At 42.4% G+C, this 17,977-nt stretch overlaps 1 protein-coding gene across 3 annotated transcripts in view; it reads right to left on the reverse strand.

The window, feature by feature from the left end:
- Positions 1 to 435: 435 nt before the first annotated feature.
- The window catches only part of arhgap10 (Rho GTPase activating protein 10), an 80,371-nt gene continuing 62,829 nt past the window's right edge, over positions 436 to 17,977 (reverse strand). For 2 of the 3 annotated variants that reach the window (XM_015963781.3, XM_070550074.1), the window contains exons 21-22: positions 4,298 to 4,387; positions 2,652 to 3,116 (exon numbers count right to left, since the gene is read on the reverse strand). In XM_015963781.3, coding sequence (XP_015819267.2) covers positions 2,882 to 3,116; positions 4,298 to 4,387 — 325 coding nt within the window. In that variant the 3' untranslated portion in view covers positions 2,652 to 2,881. Of the gene's footprint in view, positions 739 to 2,651; positions 3,117 to 4,297; positions 4,388 to 17,977 lie in introns of those variants that run through there. The other variant, XM_015963780.3, reaches the window with a different exon arrangement.

The following is a 17,977-nucleotide window of genomic DNA, read 5'->3' on the forward strand; positions in this document are numbered from 1 at the left end:
GAGTGCAACAAGAACACAACAATAATATAAAGTGTATTTAAAATTCAAACAGCATGCAATAAACGTGCCGATTAAATAATAGTTCAGTGGCAATGTGCCTCAGTTCAATAGCTAGATAATCTTAAAGTAGCAGAAGAATAAAACTTAACGGGTAAAAGCAGCCAAACATTCATTTTCAGACGTACTCGTGCATACATTAACACCACTGGGTGTTTTGATTGTAAAGGCGCATGGGTATGTCTATTCAAATAAAATATCAAGATCAAGAGAGGTAAAGGCTATAGAGAAGTGAACATTCAACTGTAAAGTTCCTGAAGATCTCCTTATGGACGGGGAGCTCATGGATACCATGTATAAGTTGGTAGAGGAGAGTGAGCTCGGGTAGAAACTTGTTTGCTGGTGCTGCAACATCAACAGGACATCCAGAGGCTGCAGCATCATGACATACAGCAGAACATAGAGAGAACATTCCCAATCTGCATCTACTGGGGTGAAGCTGAATACTTGGCCAAGCTTGCAAATGCAGCAAAATCTATGTGTCTAGATTGAGTTACAGTAACTCATGTTGAAAAAAGGTCAACGGTGAATCCTTGGTGAATGCCAGAAATGTGTCCATAAATATAAATATTTCTATTTTTTATATTTGGTTTTACAGCATCTCCACGTAGTTTTCAGGGATGAGGCCCCTCTTTCCATCCAGGTCCCCCTCAAGCCAGCCTGGTTCTCTGGACTGGGTCACTACATGGGAGGACAACAGAGTCACCATGGGGACAATACCACAGGGGGAGGGTGATGGGTGGCGGTGGGGTCAACAGACAGGGTAAAGCCTAGTTTATATTTCTACGAGCAGTGACGCAGTTATTTGTTGATGCAAGGGCTCCCCAAGGGCACTCAAGAACGAACTGAGTCAAGCCCAGTTTTTTAACTATCTGTCTAATGCAACGGAGAGCGCATGTCTGTGATTGGTCGGCCCAACAATAGTGTCGGTGGACGGATATTCCACTGATGCTGATGTCTCCTGTAGAATTCTTTGTAACAAAAGTTTTTGTTCCTTGAGATCAAGGAGTTCCAGCTCAATGAAATCTCACTTTTGCTCAAGCTTAATTCAATAAAATAGAAAAATGACAAATTCCAGTATCTAAAATGTAAAAGCACAACTCCTTCACAATATACTTATATATATATATATATATATATATATATATATTTGTATTTTGAGGTTGTTTTTCCTCAATAAAAACACAGCAAGAAATAAAATAAAATAATAAAAAATATGCTGCAGGCATTTACAAGAGGAAAATAAAAGCACCTCTCTTTCCAAATACATCCACTACTGTGAAGATGGGATCAGGTGACACTTTCAGGAAATGCAGGAGAGCTGGAATTATTTTTTTTTCTTTTGTGCAAAAAGTTGCACAGTAAAGATTATTTTTTAAGTACTAAAAATATATTTACATCTCAACTTGATTTGGTCATAGTTAAGTACACTGTAAAAACTACTTTTTTTGGAAATGCTAAATAATACTCAAAAAAAGGGTATTTGAATTGAACAAATCTTTTCACATACTTTTTAGATGTCAATTTCTGGTAAAATATACTAAAAGGTTGTGGGTAAGATTCACTTAAATAACCTTAGTGAAAATTGTTACACAGGCACCAGCCGTAACAACACAAATTTTATTGGTTAGACTTTAAAGGGTCTTTACGGAGTTTTGAATTTTTATGCTCGCAATTGCCCCCTCAGGCCAAAAGCGTAACGACAGCTTCAATAGGAGGCTCGTGCACGAGGCGCGCATGCTGTACGTGCACACACTTTAACGAAAATAACAGCTGAGACGAAGCTCTGTGAAGCTGACTGGGGTCAGCTTCACAGAGCTCTGAGAGCTGACAGTCCCTTGTGTGTGTCCTTGTGTGTGTGTGTGTGTGTGTGTGTGTGTGTGTGTGTGTGTGTGTGTGTGTGTGTGTGTGTGTCCTTGTGTGTGTGTGTGTGTGTGTGTGTGTGTGTGTGTGTGTGTGTGTGTGTGTGTGAGTGTGGCCCGGAGGACAGAGGACAGGAGAACGTGCAGCTAATTAATTAAATAATTTGGTTCTGTACCTTTCTCTTCAGCACAGCCGACAAAGGTTTATGATGGGTCAGTCCTCCTGCATGCTCAGATCATTTCATTCCCTTGCTTGAAAAAATGTTCCAAAATGAAAGTTGAACCCACATCTTTTTTTTTATCTGTGAATTCAATGCCGTTCGACGAGTCTCAAATAAAAATTTGGGCATCTTACTGTAAAAAAATATATCATTAATGTAAAAAAGAATCTCTAAAACAACTATGTTCACGTCCAGAATCGAACCCGGGTCTTCTGCACAAAAGCCCAAAATCTTACAAGGCAAGCTAAATCGCCAGTGGCGTCTTCTGTATCTGTAACATTTATATCCTTGATGACAGCTGAAACAACATTCAAAGAACGGTTCGGAGGGCTACGCCTGAGCGTGAACGTGCATGAAGCAGCCTGCTCGACCCTAGCAGCTCTCTTTTTCTGTGATTTTACAGAAAAACAGGCAATCACAATAAAAATGCCAGGGCTCATTCTACAGGACCAGGGCATTGCAGGAGAATGTATTAAGAAGAAATTTATTATTTCTATACACGTTTTGGCTGTCAAACTTCCATAATGCCCCTTTAACAATTCGATTTTACAGAGCAATAGTGTCAGTAGCGTGCTCTGAAGCCTTGGATCACTCATCAAAAACACGGATACATGTTTAAAAACTGAAAACACACTATAAGTCTATTTAAAATAGAGTTTGACAAACAAAGGTTTATGTTGATTCCTGTAATGATTAAAGCTCAGACAAGCTTTTTCCTTAAAGTTAGCTTGTGTCTCCTACCTAACCCCTCACCGTTCCACCTCTCCTCGTTTCTCTCCTCAACTCAAGATCAGATTGGGTGCTCAGTCCCCCCATCCCACTTCTAAATCCAATATTCTCAAGCAGGTTCTGAGTGAGCGACTGGTCCGGGCGATAACACTTACCAGCGCTGAATATCGCGCCGACCTGGAAGGAGAGCTCCGAGTCGTGCTCTGCCTCACATGGGTACACTGCCTTGGCTCTCCTGCCGGTGACACTGAAAAATGAAGGCAATCAGTGAGCTGGCCAAGCTTTAGGGAGGATTACCGCACAGTTCAATCTGGGCCTGGGGTCCGCTTGTTCATTTCCTTGCTAGTCTGAAACAGCAAGAATTGGCCATGCTGGAAAATAAGGAAAAAGTACCAACAGATGACCTGGGCAATTGTTTCCTGCCCAATCTCTAATCTAGACAGATTAGGGAGCAACCGATATGCACCTGTGAGTTCATGAACGCACAGTGAGAAGAGGCGATGCTTGTTGGAGGTTTAGCTCAGCTGAAACCGCTCCCATCTACAGGGAGATAGTTAAAAAAATTGTAGTGGAACTCTTAACTACTGAAACGCACCTCCCTCCACGCTTTGTAAGCTTCATCAAAGAAATCAAACGTATTCCTCCACAAAGTTTAGTCTAATAAATATATCATAATAACGCCATTCCACCGACAGGACATGAAGACTGTTGCCACGGCAATTTCGTCCTGCACAATGCTTGAAACTATTATCTCAAACTCAAGTAACAAAAACGTGTTGAATCATGCCATCAGCAGAGGACGCTCTGATACATATTTCATATTCTGTGTGTCGAGTCACAAGATTACGGAATGAAGGAGGAGAAAGACGATGCAAAGTAAAGATCAAGCAGAGTTTTCAATGAAATGACGTTCATCTGAGCTCTTCTATTGGGAATTTTGCAGGAATGCTTTTATTTACAGCATTATGCAAAATGTGGGGCTGGTATTTACATGAAAATATCCTTAATGGATTGGCCGAAGCTCTTTGCATACTTCCCAGCAGCATTCAGGGGCACTGAAAGTGATTTTATCTCCCAAACTAAAGCGAGCAGAAAATAGTTCTGTGTGAGCGTTTTCCCAAACTCGTCAGTTCCAGATACCATTTGTGGTTTGACAAGGACGAAGTCTGCTGCAGTGTGAAGACTGCATTAAAACCCTTAAAAAGTAACCAAATTATAGGACTGATGAAAATATGAAAGTCAAGGACATTATTTATTTCTAAATAGAAGGTAGACGAATGGCAGAGCAGGTTATTCTATTAAGTAAACATTCAAGATAGGACTAGTAAGAAAACAGTTTCTAAATGTTGATAAAAGTTGTCTAAAGTGTAAAATTTAGCCAATAAAATTATGAAAAGAAGCTTTTATCAACTTAGAAGACTGGATTACCTTTGCTCTTGCTTTTCTTTTTCAGAAGCAGCTGTCGTGGCAGCAGGCTGACTCTCACCTGAAGCTCCACATGCAGCTAACAGACGGGATCTGTAGACGATCACAACAGATTATTCATATTGATGAATGTAAACTACTGCTGCCAAAATGTATTGATTAGTCACATTTACATTGACTACCCAAATTATTGATGACATATTTAATACTTGAAGTCATCGTTCATTATTTAAAACTGCTGCTACATTCTGTTGCTTTTCCTGCCCTTGACACACATGCGCAGTACGGTGTTTGAAATCGGCCATTGCTTCACTGGAAAAGTCCAAACAATTATGATGAGCTTAAAGTGGCAGTGTGTAATTTCCCTAAATACCTTTACCTAAAACAATGCAAGCAAGCAGTATTTTTGTGTTTGAGCAAGACCTTACCAACGGATGGCCATTAGGGTAAAAAATCCCTGAGAGCGCAACCTCCAGCAAAATAACATCAACATGAGACTCCCTTTCATCACTGGCAATGAGTGAAGAGGTAAATGTGTAAAACAATGTTTATTATTGGTGAAAGTTTTGTAACCATTTGTAACAAATCAGTAAATGTGTTTTGTCCTCAAGGGCTTCCGTTGAAGGAAACATGGCATCCAATATGGCTTCGCCCAGAGACTACGACCCGCTCCATGTATTTAACAGATTTGTATAGTTATGTGTTATGAAACTGCCAATATTTTTCAACAACTGGGCATCTTTTAATTCATTTACTACCACATTTTGATGGATATTTCCAGAGATTAACGGTAAAAACTACACATTGTCAATTTAAAGGGAGACTAGGCATTTTTGCCTTGTTTTTAGCACCCCCCTAGTCCCCCCACTGTGTGTTTGTCTTTTTAACACCTTAATGTAACAGCTGAAATGTCTCCTCAGCCTTCATTAGTGTCTACAAGAGTGGTCCATAATTAAATCAAATAAATCAGTTGTGTTCATTATCTAAAACATGCAGGAAATGTGCTAGAAGCAGACTGCAGGGCCAGGTGTCAGCTCAATTTTTAGTCCAAGTCCAACAAACCAGACTGGCATTGCAGCTCATCATCAGTGTGTGAATGTCTGTGTGAATGGATGAATGATTTACTGTAGTGTAAAGTGCTTTGGAGTCCTCTGACTCTGATAGGCATTGTACAAGTGAAGGTCGTCTATCATTTAGCTACATGCCAGTGTGACAAGCTAACATTTGCGTAAGGTTAGATTAGTCGACTAATCTCTGAAATAATCAGTGATGGGTTAGCAATCAAAATAATCGTTTGTGGCGGCCCTAATGTCAACATTGTTCACTACTCTATCTACTATAAGTGAAATATTCTGTTAAACAAAACTAAGCAAAAGCTTGATTGAAAGGATGTGCTGCTTTTAACTTATCATTACATTAAATCATTCAGCACTGGTAAGTCTGATTTATGCTTCTGTGTCAGCTCACTGAGGGAGAGACACACACATTGACAGAGGATATTTGCCTTCAGACTTCACCAACACCTTGGGAATGTGGCAAAGCAATTCCCACCAGGACAACAGAGGGCGTAGCGCTTTTCTGTGGTATTCTGTCATGTATCCGGTCTAAGATAGTGTATTAACTATTATGTTTATTTTGTATTGTTTTTGTACTTCAGAGACTTTTTAACACGGACAAATTTGTCCCTCGTTCTACTCCACCTCTTCATGCGCTCGCCACCTCTAAACCCACATTCCTCATCATTTCCGTCCATGAATAAAACGCTTGATGTGCATCATTATACTCCTTCAGTCACGGGTGAATAAAATGTTCCTATTTTCTGAGCTTTTTGCTCTCTTTCAATTTGTTTGATGGGGCAATGGCAGTGCTGTTGACAAATTTAAAGGAAGGAGAGTCCTGGCCAATCACAAGCTAGTGCTCTCTGTCTCGTTCGACGGATGTTTCGAAAAGTCAGCTCGACAGGGACTCTGACTGTCCTTGTGAGACTGTTGGAGAGCCCTCCCAACCACAGATTAATGTTGAATGTTTCCTCACCGACGCAGACGGAAAAGCATAAATTGGGCTTTTGCAGGGAAAAGTTAAGTGATGGGTCAAACGTATTAGCTAATAGTATTAAGGAAAATAAATATCACATCATACTTGACTAAAGAATGAGAAAGTTTCATCTGAGTGTATTCTCCTGTGCTGCAGTTTGCTGATGAATTATTGAGAGCAGGCAGACTGTTTCCCACGACAGAAAGGACAACTTGCTTTCATAAATTAAATGAAGAAACACATAGAGTCTCAGCAGCCACACATAATAAACTGCAAAAGAGAAAATTTCAATATTTACCTTGAATATCTGCTATTTCAACTGCATACTGAAAGCTATAATTAAATATTTCCATCAATCCATTTTCAGCCGCTTATCCGGAGTCGGGTCACGGGGGCAGCAGCCTAAGACGGAACGCCCAGACTTCCGTCCCCCCAGCTAATTGGGCCAGCTCTTCCGGAGGAATCCATAGGCGTTCCCTGGCCAGCCGAGAGACATAGTCCCTAAAGCATGTCCTGGGTCTTCCCTTGGGTCTCCTCCCAGTTGGACGTACCCGGAAAGCCTCACCAGGGAGGCGTCCAGAAGGCATCCTGACCAGATGCCCAAGCCACTTCAATTGGCTCCTCCCGACATGGAGGAGCAGCGGATCTACTCCGAGCCCCTCCCGGATGACCGAGCTTCTCACCCTATCTCCAAGGGAGAGCCCAGCCACCCTGCGGAGAAAACTCATTTCTGCCGCTTGTATCTGTGATCTTGTTCTTTCGGTCACTACCCAAAGCTCGTGACCGTAGGTGAGGGTAGGAACGTAGATCAATCGGTAAATCGAGAGCTTTGCCTTCCGGCTCAGCTCTCTCTTCACCACGACTGATCGGTACAATGACCACATCACTGCAGATGCAGCACCAATCTGCCTATCGATGTCACGCTCCAGTTATCCCTCACTCATGAACAAGACCCCGAGATACTTAAACTCCTCCACTTGAGGCAGGACGTCATCCCTGACCCGGAGAAGGCATTCTACCCTTTTCCGATTTAAGACCACGGTCTCGGATTTAGAGAAGTTGATTTATTAAATATTTCTAATTTTAAAAATATTTGCACTGACCTATTAATGTTTCAACGGTGAAGAAACCAAACTAATGGACATTTCTCATCCTAAAACTAGTCTAATAATCTCTCTGTATTGAATGCATTAAACATGTGTAGCGTGAGGAAGTATGGGTTTTTCTGTGCCAAAGGTTGTATTTGCCCGGCTGGGTCGAAGCTGGGTCACCAGCAACTTTCACCCACAGATAAAGACCTGAGCCGCCAGCGAGTCTACACGATCCCACAACAACCGAACATCTGGTCTCCAGAAGAAGGAGTTCTCACAGGAAAGCTAGTCATAATAAACAGAGTCTTAAACTTCCTTTCCTTTGTTTATTAATGCTAAATAACCATTTTACCATTTTACTCATTATAAATGTATTTTAATCAAATGAATTATTATTATGCTTTGGGTAATCATAATGAACTATAATTAATCAATACTTAATTAAATAATGTTTTGGGAGATGTTTTAGTGATGACCTTCACACTCGCTCACACAGGTCTGCATTCACAGTAACTCCAAAACACATTTGCTCTGACACACAAGTTTGCTTTGGGAAGAGAAGTGGGTTTTGGTAAGTTAGTCAGTTCGGGTTTGACAACGAGAGAGAGCGGACGTGCTGAACAAACGCCAACGGGGGAACGGAGCCCCGTCGGCTCTTCCCAGGATAGGACAGGATAGCTAAAATGCAACCAGCTAACGCAGACTCGTCCCAGAGTCTTTGATTTCTGAGTTAATTTAAACTTGAGAAAGCGCATCTGTATAACGCTTCATCAACGTGTACCAAGGTCAACTCTGGACCGGACCGTCAGCACACCTTCGTCTTCTCTGCCAGCCAAGGTGTCATCTGGATGAAACATCCTCCTGTGACGTCCGGATCTAAAAGAGGGTCCCACGATCGGTGAGGCAGAACACAATAGATTGCGTTCTGGTGCAGTTTTCTAATAAGAACTAAGTTTAATTCAAACCATCATTTTCACTCAGATTCGCCTTTTCTCTCCCTGAAGCAATCTCACACATACATGCACGCAGTCATAATTCCATCATTCTCAAATCTTAGCACATCCAACACAAGGTCTATTTGTGCAAGCTTAAAATATCAACTGTTAAAGATTGTCCAACAAGGTGGCCAATGTTGATCATTTTTCCTATGATTGTCATTTCAAATCATTAGTTTAAATTGAAGAATTAAAATTCTTAAATTTCAAACTTGTCTCTTCATTGAACTGAAACACAGACACACGGATATGATTGTCAGTTTATCGATGAAAACAACCTTTGAGTCTTCTTATTTCTATAAAATTTGGTTATTAATTTATTAAAATTTATATCTCAAATTAATATGTAGAATGGTTCCTCTTTCATAAAAGAGCCATAAACCATTACACTACACATGTGTCACATTGGAGAGAACATGAAAGTGGAAAACAAACAGCAGGAGGTGCAAATTCTCTCATATTTAAATATTCAAAATTATTTAAATCCAGAGGCTGCATGTGCAACGTTTTTTGGTCTGAAAGTGAAAGGTCAGTACAGGTACAGTAGTAGATGTGCTTGGCTCTAGTTGTTGTTGTTGAGACCAACAAGCATGGAGGCAGGGGTCCTGTTGTAGGCAGAGAGCAGCAGAGGGGAGCAGGACTTTCAGCCAGTCTTCCCTCTGTGTTCCATGCCTGCCCCAGGGCCAGTGCTAATACAGCACATAATGAGCAAATTGCTTCTAGTTGCCGCTCCCATAGAGACGTTAATAAAGGCAATTAGAGTGAGCAGTTGGGGAGGGGCTGGAGGTTGGGAGGATGTTGTGAATAGTGGTTACATTGGCACTGATGGAGGAGAAAGAGGTGGCTTTACGGGAAAACATGTTAAAGATATTTATTTATTTTGGTGAAGGTGAACAAGCAGTGCAAGACTCGTGCTCTGCATTGTTTCCTCTACCTTCCTCACTTTAAATTTTTTTTTACTCCACTGCATCTCCCTTGGCGCGTGTGTCCATCCCCAGTGGTGGTTGTTCAGATCGGACCTGGTTTGACTGTGGGTGATTTATTGCTCTGCAGCAGTGTGGGACCACTGTGGTGCTCAGCTGCTCCACATCAGCATGGGGGGACAGTGCGCTGCAGTGCAGCAAATCCACTCATTAACCTGGGCCCAAGCACAATCACTGCCTGCCTGGGTCACAGCTAAATGGAGGCGGAGAGGAGCACCAACACTTAACCCACCTGCAGGAGGCGTGAATCACAAAAACCAACCCAGGAGGGATTCTAGGGATGCTCAGCCCTGAAAGGTCTAAACCATATGGGGATGGTCCGCCATATCATCAAACAATGAAAGAAACAGGGCCCTTCAAGCTGGACTAGAAACAAACAAACCAAAAAAATAAAAAATAAAAATAAAAATAAAAACTAAAGGACAAGCATTACTTTGAATAATGCCTATTGGCCATCTTGTTTTCTGCTGTTCTAAACTAGAATGATGAGAAATGAGGCGTGTAGTTGTTTTGGTCATTTGGTTTGGTTATTGTTATCTCTTGCCTAATCTTCAAGTATCCAGTGTTGCAAACAACATCCTACTGATAATGAACGAGTCGGGTCACAGCCTTTTGCGATACATCCCAAACATGTTGGATAATCTACGAGTGAAGCTGGTGTCTGATGCATCTGAACTACTCATCGATAATTTAATGAAGATAAATCCTAGCATCCCTCGTCCCAAATGAGCTTGTTTCTTACAACATATACGTATCTCACATGTGCATTTAAATAATAAAAAAGCTACTCATTTAGAATTAAATAGCATCAAACTCACAAATATCATTCATTAACTATTTGTTTATTAAAAGGCTCGAGGTGACTCAGCCATCATTTTTAAATAACATACCATCATGCTTCCCATCTCAGCAGCATGCTTGTAAACAGCTGCTCTTTAATCCCCCCAAAAGCTTGCAGTGTATCTGTTCCCTATAGTAGTGCATCAGCACACACCTTTTTTCTTTGTGTATTTTAAAAAGAAACCATATAAAAATTTGGGCAAATATCAATATCAAAGACTACAGCTACTTTTCCAGGGGCACTACTCGGTAACTCGGAGCAGCACGGCTTGGCCCAACGACAGTTTCAATGGGCACAGTTCGGTATTTTCCCTCTAGTTTCTCCCCTGTGTTTAGTCCCTGCTCTGTTGAGTGACCTGGCAAAGCTGACTTGGGCCATCATTGTGACTCTGGATGCTGATTGGCTAGGGGGCGGGGTCACTGGTTGCTCAGGTGTTTTTTGCCCTCTGTTTCACTGCCTGCAGCCATTTCCTGGTTCAGAGTTTGACAAAAAGCCATAAAACTGGGCAAAACGTCCAGCAACACCACCATTTTGGGGCTGAGCTGTGTTTCTGTGGAGCATACAGGCTACCTTACACTGTTTAGTGATCATCAAAATTTGCACCCATCATGCCTAGTGCCTGCTGCACAAGCCTGTGGGGGCAGTGCTATGACCTGGGGTTGCTGCAGTTGGTCAGGTCTAGGTTTAGCAACAGGATATGCTCTAAGAACGAGATCAGCTGACTACCTGAATATACTGAATGACCAGGTTATTCCATCTTCCCTGATGACACGAAAACATTCCAAGATGACAATGCCAGGATTTATCGGGCTTAAATAGTGAAAGAGTGGTTCAGGGAGCACGAGACGTCATTTTCACACATGGATTGGCCACTACAGAGTACAGACCTTAACCCCATTGAGAATCTTTGGGATGTGAAAGAGAAGACTTTGGTCAGACTATCATCATCAATGCAAGATCTTGGTGAAACATTAATGCAACACTGGATGGAAATAAATCTTGTGACATTGCAGAAGCTTATCGAAACATAACCAAAGCTTATGGGCCATAACCAAAGTTAAAGGCAGGCTAGCAAAATGTGAGTGTGTGAACTTTTTTTTGTTGGCATCTTGTTTTTTGGCCCATCAGTGTATGTCCCATATTATATGTGTTGTAGTTAGGGCTGGGCGATATGGCAAAAAAAGAATATCACGATTTTTCCAATATTTTATCACGATTTCGATTTTATCACAATTTTTAATCCATGAATAGCATAACTTCAAATGCGTATTAAAGAAGAGAAACATTGAATAAATAAACATTTATTCATATTAGGGATAATCAGCACAGTGCTAACACACTTATATTTTAAACTCACACCAGAGATGATAAAAGCCCTGAGAGAAACAATTACAAAAATCAGTTTTTCTCGTTTTTCAAGTAACTTAACATAAATTAAAATCGTAAACATATTTAAAGTGCAAACATGTCAATTGCAAACGTATTGTGCAAACATTAACTTGTTCAAAATACTATGTAGCTCCCAGTTGCTCATGTAGTGGATAGTTAAGCTCAAATACGGCTCTGATGTGATGCTGGACCAGAGATCGCTTGTGGTAGCAAAAAACTGCGCATTCTGAATATTTTCTGCAACAAGTCTCTAAATAAAGTAAAATTTTCCAGTGCAGATTGGAGACAACCCATAAAAGCACTGATTTGATCTCATTTCAGAGAAAAATAGAACAGGTTAGATGCACCTAATAAATAAAATTACTAACAAACTCAGGAATCTTTCATTGCTTCACTGTTCTGGTGCTGAAAATATCACTAATGTGGATCAAAGGAGATACACAGATGAATGCACCTCTTATTATTTGGAAACTACATTTACTGCAGCTGGCAGAGATTGTTTCTATTGATACACGGAGTTTACAAAATCATTTTAAATTGTAATAGGGGAAGACTGCAGGAGGGAGCGGTAAAATACAGGGGTCCCCAGCAAAAACAAGAAACACTACGAGTCTGATAAAACCCGCTGGTTTTCCATCAGGCAGTCACGGGGCAGCTCCAACGACCCAGTGACAGTCCGAGCTCAGTCCGGCTCGGCAGAGGGTGAACGAGTCGAGGCGACGTCGTGATCTGCTTAAGAAGTGTTATTTTCCTGCTTCAGAAGAAACGTCCAACGTGTTTTTACGCTTTCTCCGAGACATGTCACGTCGCTAAGTTGTTAGCGTCGCGCGCTAAGGAAACCCTGCGTTCCTCTTCGGAATGAAAACCTTGTTGTCGCTCAGCCGCGGCCGAAGCCATGTTTGTTCACACACAGGTGAAAACAAGCGGGGCACTAATATATTACTATGACTCACTCTGATTGGTTAAGGGTCAAACAAAGGCGTGTCATTCGCCTGAGGTAAGTTCCATTTTTATTCAGAGGCAGAAATTCAACAGCAGAGCTGTGAATTGTGATAAAAAGGTCTCTCAAAAATGACAGACCGTCAGATGTGTAGATCGTAAAACTGTCTAAAATCGTCATATCGCCCAGCCCTAGTTGTAGTGAATGAATCAACTGAAAGGGAATATTGAGTTCTGCATTTAAGCACTGTTCTCTGGAAGAGAGGAATGAGGTACGACACCTTTGTTGTCCCGCTGTTCAGCCGGGCTCGGTGAAGAATGGTCATTGAACTGGAGCGTAATGTGTCAGAAGGGGTATTTGTATGCAGGCAGAGCCTTCCCCCATGTCACTCGTCATGTGGCCTAAAGGCGTGACTAAAGTTGTCTTCATTCAGTCAGGCCACGCGGGGGCATGATATCCAATTCTATATGTGTTGTACCTCATTCTTCTCCTTCAGGGAACTGTAGTTATATGCTTATGCTTATATACTTAACATTTTCCATTGTTACAATGTGGGTGTCTTGCAAAGAGTTACCACCGAAGGGCGCACAATGTCCATGGGCACTAAACCCCCATGAGGCAGTCGCGTGGCAAAAATAAATCCTGCCTTTGGTGGAAAAAACGTTGATGCTTTATTCAAACAGGTGGGCTATATGCACCTAAAACTCAGCAGTTCGCAGTAGAACAAATGTCAACAGTGGTAAAAATGTGTGGAGATGACTGTATACTAGGGACTTGTTTTCAAACTCTATAAACTCTGAACATTTCAATATAAACACCCAAAAGTGTTGCTGACATTGAAGTTACACATCTCCACTATCTTCTGGTGGGAAGTAATAACTTCATGAGAGATTATTTGCAGCAGTGGCTCGTTAAACGCAATTATTATTACATGAGTGGGGCCAAGGCCAAACTTTAAATTTTGAGTTTTAATTTATATTTATACATTGTTGTAAGTCAGTGCTTAATAAATGTTTCCATAGTTTTGTAATTGGTTTATTACAATGCCTTGATTTTAGTGATTTTAGTACACATCGTAGCCATAAATACAAAGGTCTAATTCAGCGGTACTCAATAGGCGGCCCATGGGCCCCCTCTTTGTGGCCCCTGAACTCCACGCGCACCCCTCTCAAAAGAAGAAAAAGAAGAAGAAGAAGAAGAAGAAGAAGAAGAAGCAAAAAAGCAAAAAATAGACAATAATGATTAAAAACAAATTGTTAAGAAAGAGAGAGAGTGAATAGGAAAGAGGGAAATCAGTGGATCCTGAGGAAGGTGGAATAGGTGGGGAGAGCAGAATAAAGAGAGAGTGGTGAAGAAGGTCATACAAAAGCCAGCTTGAACAGGTGAGTTTTCAGCTGCTTTTTAAAGGAGACCACTGAGTCCACTGATCCCAGGCTCAGGGGGAGAGAGTTCCAGAGTCTGGGGGCCACAGCAGCAAATGATCTGTCACCTTTGGTCTTTAGCCTGGTGCTGCACAACCAGTAGGCTTTGATCACTGGACCTCAGGGACCTGCTGGGGGTGTAGGGACTAAGAAGATCACCAATGTAAGATGGTGCTTGTCCATGTCAGGTCCTATAGACCAGAACCAGGATCTTGAAATGAACCCTGAAGTTGACTGGCAGCCAGTGAAGCTGGAGGAGAAGCGGGGTGATGTGGGTGTGTTTGGAGGACTTGGTCAGAAGCCGAGCACAGGCATTCTGAACCACCTGTAGACGGTTCAGGGAGGTTCTGCTCAGACACGTGAAAAGAGAGTTACAGTAGTCTAAGCGTGAGAAGATGAAGGTGTGGAGAACTGTCTCAAGTTCAGAGCGGGACAGAATGGGACTCAGCTTAGCAACGTTCCTGAGATGGAAGAAGGAAGAGCGAACAAGAGAACTGACATGAGAATCCAGGGTGAGAGCTGGGTCAAAGGTCACGCCAAGATTCCTGAGGGAAGGTTTGGTGTGAGAAGCAAGCTGACCAAGAGAGTCTCTGACTTTGGGAACCAGCTTGTCTGGGGCACAGATGAGGATCTAGTCTTATCTTCATTCAGCTGAAGAAAGCTCCCAGCCATCCATGTTTTGATAGAGTCTAAGCAGGTGTGTAACAGCTGCAGCTTAGACAACTCATGGGGCTTAAAGGAGATGTACAGTTGGATGTCATCTGCATAAAGATGGTAGGAGATTCCTTTGAAGGAGCTCAGGATGTGCTAAAGAGGGAGCAGATAGAGGAGGAAGAGCAGAGGCCCCAGCACAGAACCTTGTGGGACACCATGGGTAAGAGAGGTGGTGGAGGACCTAAACTTGGAGACGGCCACAGAAAAGGAGCGCTCAGAAAGATAAGAGGAGAACCACTCCAGAGCATTTCCTGATAGGCCTACCCAGTCTCTCAGCCTCTCCAGTAGAAGGTGATGGTCAACAGTGTCAAAGGTTGCAGTCAGATCCAGCAGGACCAGAACAGAACAGTCCCCTGCATCACTGTGAGTCAGAAGGTCATTAGAGACCCTAAGAAGAGCTGTTTCAGTAGAATGAGCTCTACGAAAACCTGACTGGAAGCTATCATGGATGTTATGTTCATCAAGAGCAGCTGTGAGTTGTTTAGCCACAACCTTTTCCAAGATCTTGGAGATGAACGGAAGTTTAGAGATGGGTATGAAGCTGCTATGGAGAGAGGGGTCAAGACTCGTTTTTTTAAGAAGCGGGTGGATTACAGCATTCTTAAAGTAAGCAGGGACCTGACCAAAAACCAGAGAAGCATTAATTATAGAGAGCACACTGGGACCGATTGACTGAAAAGCACTTTTAAACAAAGATCACGGTAAGATATCGAGGGGGTATGCAGAGGTTTTCATAGAGTTAACTAGTTTGGTTAACTCAGGCAAAGAAACAGGAGCAAAGCTATCTAGGATGATGGGCTTGGTTGGAGTCGGGAGGGGCAGAGATAAGGCTGAAGGAGAGATGCTAGATCTAACCTTATTGACTTTGTCCACAAAGAAAGACAGACAGTCTGGTGACAGTCTGCAACAGAGTGGATGGAGGCTGTAGGAGAGGCAGGAGAGACGATGCTGCTGATGGTGTTAAACAGCACCTTGGGGTTCCCTTTGCTCTGGGACACCAGGTTGGAGAAGTAGGAAACCCTCGCGTCTCTGACTGCAGAATTAAAGGATGTCATAAGATCCTTTAGGTGCAGCAGATGGACGTGGAGATGGGTTTTCTTCCACAAGTGCTCAATTTTTCTGCATTGGCGCTTTAGGCTGCGAAGGCTGTCATTAAACCTGGGAGTAGGGCTCACTGCAGGAACCGATCTGGTTCTGACAGGACATATGTTGTCCAGAATGGAGAGGCAGTTCTCGTTAAACTGAGAAGTTAAGGAATCTGGGTCACTATCAGAAGAACAGGGTGGATCAAAAGCAACAGAAAAATTGCTAGCTGTGCTCTCATTAAGAAAACGAGAACTAACCATACGGAACGCAGTAGGTGGGGATGCAGAAACTGACAAGTTAAAGAAAATGCAATGGTGATCTGAAATATAAACGTCCTCAGGACAAACACTGTCAGCATTTAGACCCAGGGTAAAAACAAGGTCCAGAGTGTTCCCCCAGTGTGTGTGGGGCCAGAAACATGCTGGGTAAAGCTGAAGGAGTCCATAAGGCTGGAGAAGTTCATGGCAAAGTGATCAGAGGGATCATCAACGTGGATGTTAAAATTACCAACAATCACCAGTCTGGACAGCTTCACAGTGGAGGATAGAAAGTCACTAAACACCTGAAGGAAAGAACTGTTTGGACCAGATGTATGATAGATCACAGCACAGTAGAACGGGTCCTTACGCCTGACTTTAATCAGCTGCAGTTCAAAGGAAGCAAAGTGACCAGAGCTTGTAGAGCTACATGGAAGATGGTCTCTGAAAACAACAGCTAGGCCTCCACCACGACCTGAACCCCGGGGCTGTTTAAGAAAAGAATAACCACTCGGGCAGAGTTCAACCAGACCAGAATAATCAGATGTTTGCTGCCAAACTTCAGTCAGAAACAGAAAATCCAGGTTTTTAGAGAGAATTAGTTCATTGAGCAGGAAGGACTTATTGTTAACAGAGCGGGTATTTAATAGAGTCATGCTGAGTGAGGTGGAGGAATCAGAAACTACAGAAACAGCTGGAGTTAGTGAACGTAAATTAGCAGGGTTAGATCCACGGTGTTTATAAAAACCACTTATGGAGGGAACAGGAGGAGAAACCACTGAGGAATGAAGATAAACCGACCTTATAAAACTTGGACGGAGAAACCGCGCCGCAACGCAGCCTGGCGGGAATGCGAAAGTGGTGCTCAAGTCGCCAAAGGACAAGAAGCTAGAAGATCACGCCGATGTTTACTAGATAAACCACGCTTTAAGAGAAGTCTTATTCTCACCTGGATTCCTGCTCATTTACCTCTTTTCCTCCAACGTTTTCCTGGGACCGGACAAACATCGCTGGAGGCGTGCTGGATGAGATCGTCGTTTGGCTCTGGGCCAGTGCGTCACTCAGATAAAAAAACAGGAAGGTACGTCCTCGATGCATCTTGGGCGATCGTGAACAAACGGAAGAACAAAAGTGTCTGGCGATCATAGGAGATGGTAGCAGGGACACTACTGAAGAGGATCGCAGACAGGAGCAAGGTGGAAAAGAGGAGGTTAGTGGAGAAAAGTTTGAAAAAGTGGCCGGTGACCGCGGCTAAGCCAAGCACAGGCGCCATCTTGATACCGACCGGAAGAAGAACGATGCAGATTTTTGTCCAGCCTGACAATCTTAAAGTTGAGTATGATTTTTGTACCAGCTCTAAAGACAATCTTATCAGATAATCCTACCCTGTGTGGTGTGTTATGTGCGCTCTGGACTGCTTGGAAAGATGCCGGGACAATTCTGATCATAAATACAGGCTTTCAAACATGTTGTTTCATTTTAGTAGGAACAAACCAACGTACTGCCTGTTGAACATGACGTGCAGTCAATCAGAAAGGCGACGTGACATGGGATTTTCCATCTAAGCGGGGAATGTCCATGGGTGGAAGTGGTTCATGTGTAGTGGGTGGTCTTTGCCAAGTTGCTGCACACCACACAATATGTATAATGATTTTTATGAACACGTGTGTGGTTTCCCATGTTTTGAAAATCGGTTGACTATAAAAAAAAATCCTACCGCATGAACTGGGTTTTATATGCAATAAAAAAACAATGTAAACGTATTTTATGCATAAGCAAGGGAAAATTTTCCTTCCTGATTTTAGTACCATTTGTAGATATAAAAATGTGAAGTTTATTCTCAAAACGTGTATGAGCAAAACTTTATATCCCTTCTAAATGAAACAATGTAAAAAAAAAAGGTTCTTGTTCATCATTTAAACATCAGGGTTA

The sequence above is a fragment of the Nothobranchius furzeri genome, chromosome 4 (genome assembly GCF_043380555.1).
Source record: "Nothobranchius furzeri strain GRZ-AD chromosome 4, NfurGRZ-RIMD1, whole genome shotgun sequence".
Taxonomy (NCBI): Eukaryota; Metazoa; Chordata; class Actinopteri; order Cyprinodontiformes; family Nothobranchiidae; genus Nothobranchius; species Nothobranchius furzeri.